Raw genomic sequence first — 2706 nt, forward strand, 5'->3', positions numbered from 1 at the left:
AAACAAAAGCTGGGGTTACTGAAGCTCCTAACTGAAGCAAGAGACATCCTCAATTATGTGTGACAGGAGTGTAATAAAGGGGCTGGGACAGAGGTGAGAGTGAAAGTGGCAGAACTGAGTGCTAAAGGTTCCATTGTTTCAGGGTGAGGAAAGTGAAACATTGCGGGGGGAGGGCAATGGGGGGTTGAGTGAAGATGGAGGATAACTCTGGCCTCTGAAGGCATTTGGGAGTCTTATTTTCTTTTTCTTTTTTTTCCCCCAAAAACCCATCCATCTGGCTCAAAAAGGAGTTAGATTTTCGAACAGTAGACTTTCAAAGCATGAAGCAGAGACCCAAGAAGAGAACGACTTCACCTTTACCTGTGAATTAGAGGCAATAACTATTTTGTAGGATTATTTCAAAATAAAGTGAGAGAATATAATCCATGCAGAGTACTTAATACATCTATTTTTATTCATAATGAGATCAAAGAATGGGAAGGTAGCTCTTGGAAAAAGATTAAATTTAGGACCTCAAGCATGAAAAAAAAAAAGTTATATAAGTTATAGCTCTTCAGTGGCCGTAGGTTGCTCATACCCAGTTATGTGAAAATGGACCAACCAAGGCTGGGAAGAAGAAGACAGTTTTAGGCTAGTGATTCTGGAAATGCTGCACCCTTTCATCTCTCACTAACCTTTCCCTTCCTTCAGCCTTGCCCTCCCAAGACACTCTTCTTCAAGAGAGAGACCAGAAGAGAAGGCAAAAATGAATGTTGAAGTATTAAAAGTCATATCCCAGGTTAGTTGAAATTTTCTTTCTCTTCATGAAAGGCAGTCTTTCTGTTTAGGACTTATATGTAATGGAAAATTCCCTGATTAAAAGTCCAAGAGCCTAGTTCCCACTTCTCTCAGGGGTCACTGTCTTTAATTACCTAATTATCAAGTAATAGCTGTGTATAAAAAGTCATGGAGGCCCTTCTGAGGTTCCTCTTCCCACCTTGTGTACATTTTAAATTTAGTGTTGACCCTTGTGAAAAGACTTGATTTATGTTGTATGGAATATATATATGGACATCTTAGTACTAGTGAGTTGGATTCCAGGTTAAACGTGTATCCAGTGCCTCTTCTATACATAGAATACCTCAGGAATTATTCCTCTAGCTGACTTTTTGTCCAAATCTCTGATTATGTCTTTAAGATAAATTCTTTTAAAATTTTTCTTTACATTTTAAGTATGAATTTCCAAACTCATTTGTTCACTTGAAGAATCTTGTTCTACTTAATTTTTGCAGATTTTGTAAATTTAAATAGGTGACATGTTCACATGGTACAAAATTCAAAAACAAATTTCACTCTTACCTCCCAGTTCTTTTAAGAAGTTATTCTCAACTTCTATTTCTTTTAGAGCCATGTTATGCCTTTGTATATAAATACTTTCTTCCCTTCAATGTTAATGGTATTTTGTGTCCTGTTTGTGAAATTTTTGTCTATCTTTAAGTCCTCTTTTTCTTATAAGATTTGTTTTGTCCTTCACAGTTAAGTTTCTGGTAAGCTTAGACTTGATTTTTGTGGTTTTTCTATCATGATAGGGCTGAAATTACATTAAATTTTTATGTTAAATTTAATTTACATTAGATTTTTACATTAAATTTTTACATTAAATGTATAATTTATAAAAAGTAAGGCAGAGATTTATTTTTCAAGTTGGCACAATGTCATTAATTGAATTATTCATCTCATTCTCACTAATTTGAAATGCCCCCTATATCGTGCACTAAATTCCTGTGAATATTTGGTTCTGTTGCTGTACTACACTCAGTTTTACTTGAATTTCTGCTTTTAATCTTTTAATTTTTAAATACCATCATACTGCACATGTATAAGGAACCATGTATTCAGAAAGAACCCTTAATTCTCCCGTTGTGAAATTCCCTTTACATTTTTTCTAAGTGGAAAATATGTTTTCATGACATACATGAGTGTCAGATGTCCATAATTAATGCTTAATTAATTTAGTTATATGTTTCATATTGAAAATTATGTTAAATTAATTTTGAAACACTGCTTTTCTTTCTTCCACCGTCAGAGTTCATCAGATATTTTACAGTATTTACATGGATTCTGGGCATCTGTGTCTTTCTCAGCATTAAAACCATTTTGTGAATTATCTAACAAAATTTTCCTTTCCGAGTTTGTGTGCCTGATGTTGTCATTAAAATTCTATCTGAAGTCACAAGCACCAGTTAACACAACAGGATTTTTTCCCCTACCCCCCGACAGTATGCCCTATAGAAGGAAGTTGGGATCTCCACAATACCACTTACTGCCTTTAGTTTTGATATTTAACCTCATACTCCTGAATAATGTTCTGCACACTATTTCTTGATTATTTTAGTTTTAGAAATTATCTAGTAACCTACTACCACTATAGTTGATAAATATGCAGTGCATTAACCCCACCACTTGAAATACACACATACATACTTTTTTGATAGACTTTGAACATTCTCATTATTTTTGTTTTAAGTCAGTGTTCAGGATAGCTTAGTGTCTTTCATCAATTTGGAAATTTTTCAACGACTATCATTTCAAATATTCTGAAACTTTCCTTTTTCTAAGATTAAAATTATATAAATGTTATTTTTCACAGTTTTATATGTCACTTATGCTTTAATTCTCTAATGCTCTAATCTCCTGTTAAGATCATAATGGAATTCTTTTTTTTTT

General features: G+C 33.4%; 1 protein-coding gene across 8 annotated transcripts in view; it reads left to right on the forward strand.

The window, feature by feature from the left end:
• ZNF471 (zinc finger protein 471) overlaps nucleotides 1-2706 on the forward strand; it is a 43470-nt gene that overhangs the window by 26875 nt on the left and 13889 nt on the right. For 7 of the 8 annotated variants that reach the window (XM_037745029.1, XM_037745028.1, XM_037745027.1 and 4 more), the window contains one exon: nucleotides 691-778. In XM_037745029.1, the coding sequence (XP_037600957.1) occupies nucleotides 746-778 (33 nt within the window). In that variant the 5' untranslated portion in view covers nucleotides 691-745. Of the gene's footprint in view, nucleotides 1-287; nucleotides 409-690; nucleotides 779-2706 lie in introns of all 8 variants that reach the window. The other variant, XM_037745031.1, reaches the window with a different exon arrangement.

Source organism: Cebus imitator, unplaced genomic scaffold (assembly GCF_001604975.1).
Source record: "Cebus imitator isolate Cc_AM_T3 unplaced genomic scaffold, Cebus_imitator-1.0 Scaffold190, whole genome shotgun sequence".
Taxonomy (NCBI): Eukaryota; Metazoa; Chordata; class Mammalia; order Primates; family Cebidae; genus Cebus; species Cebus imitator.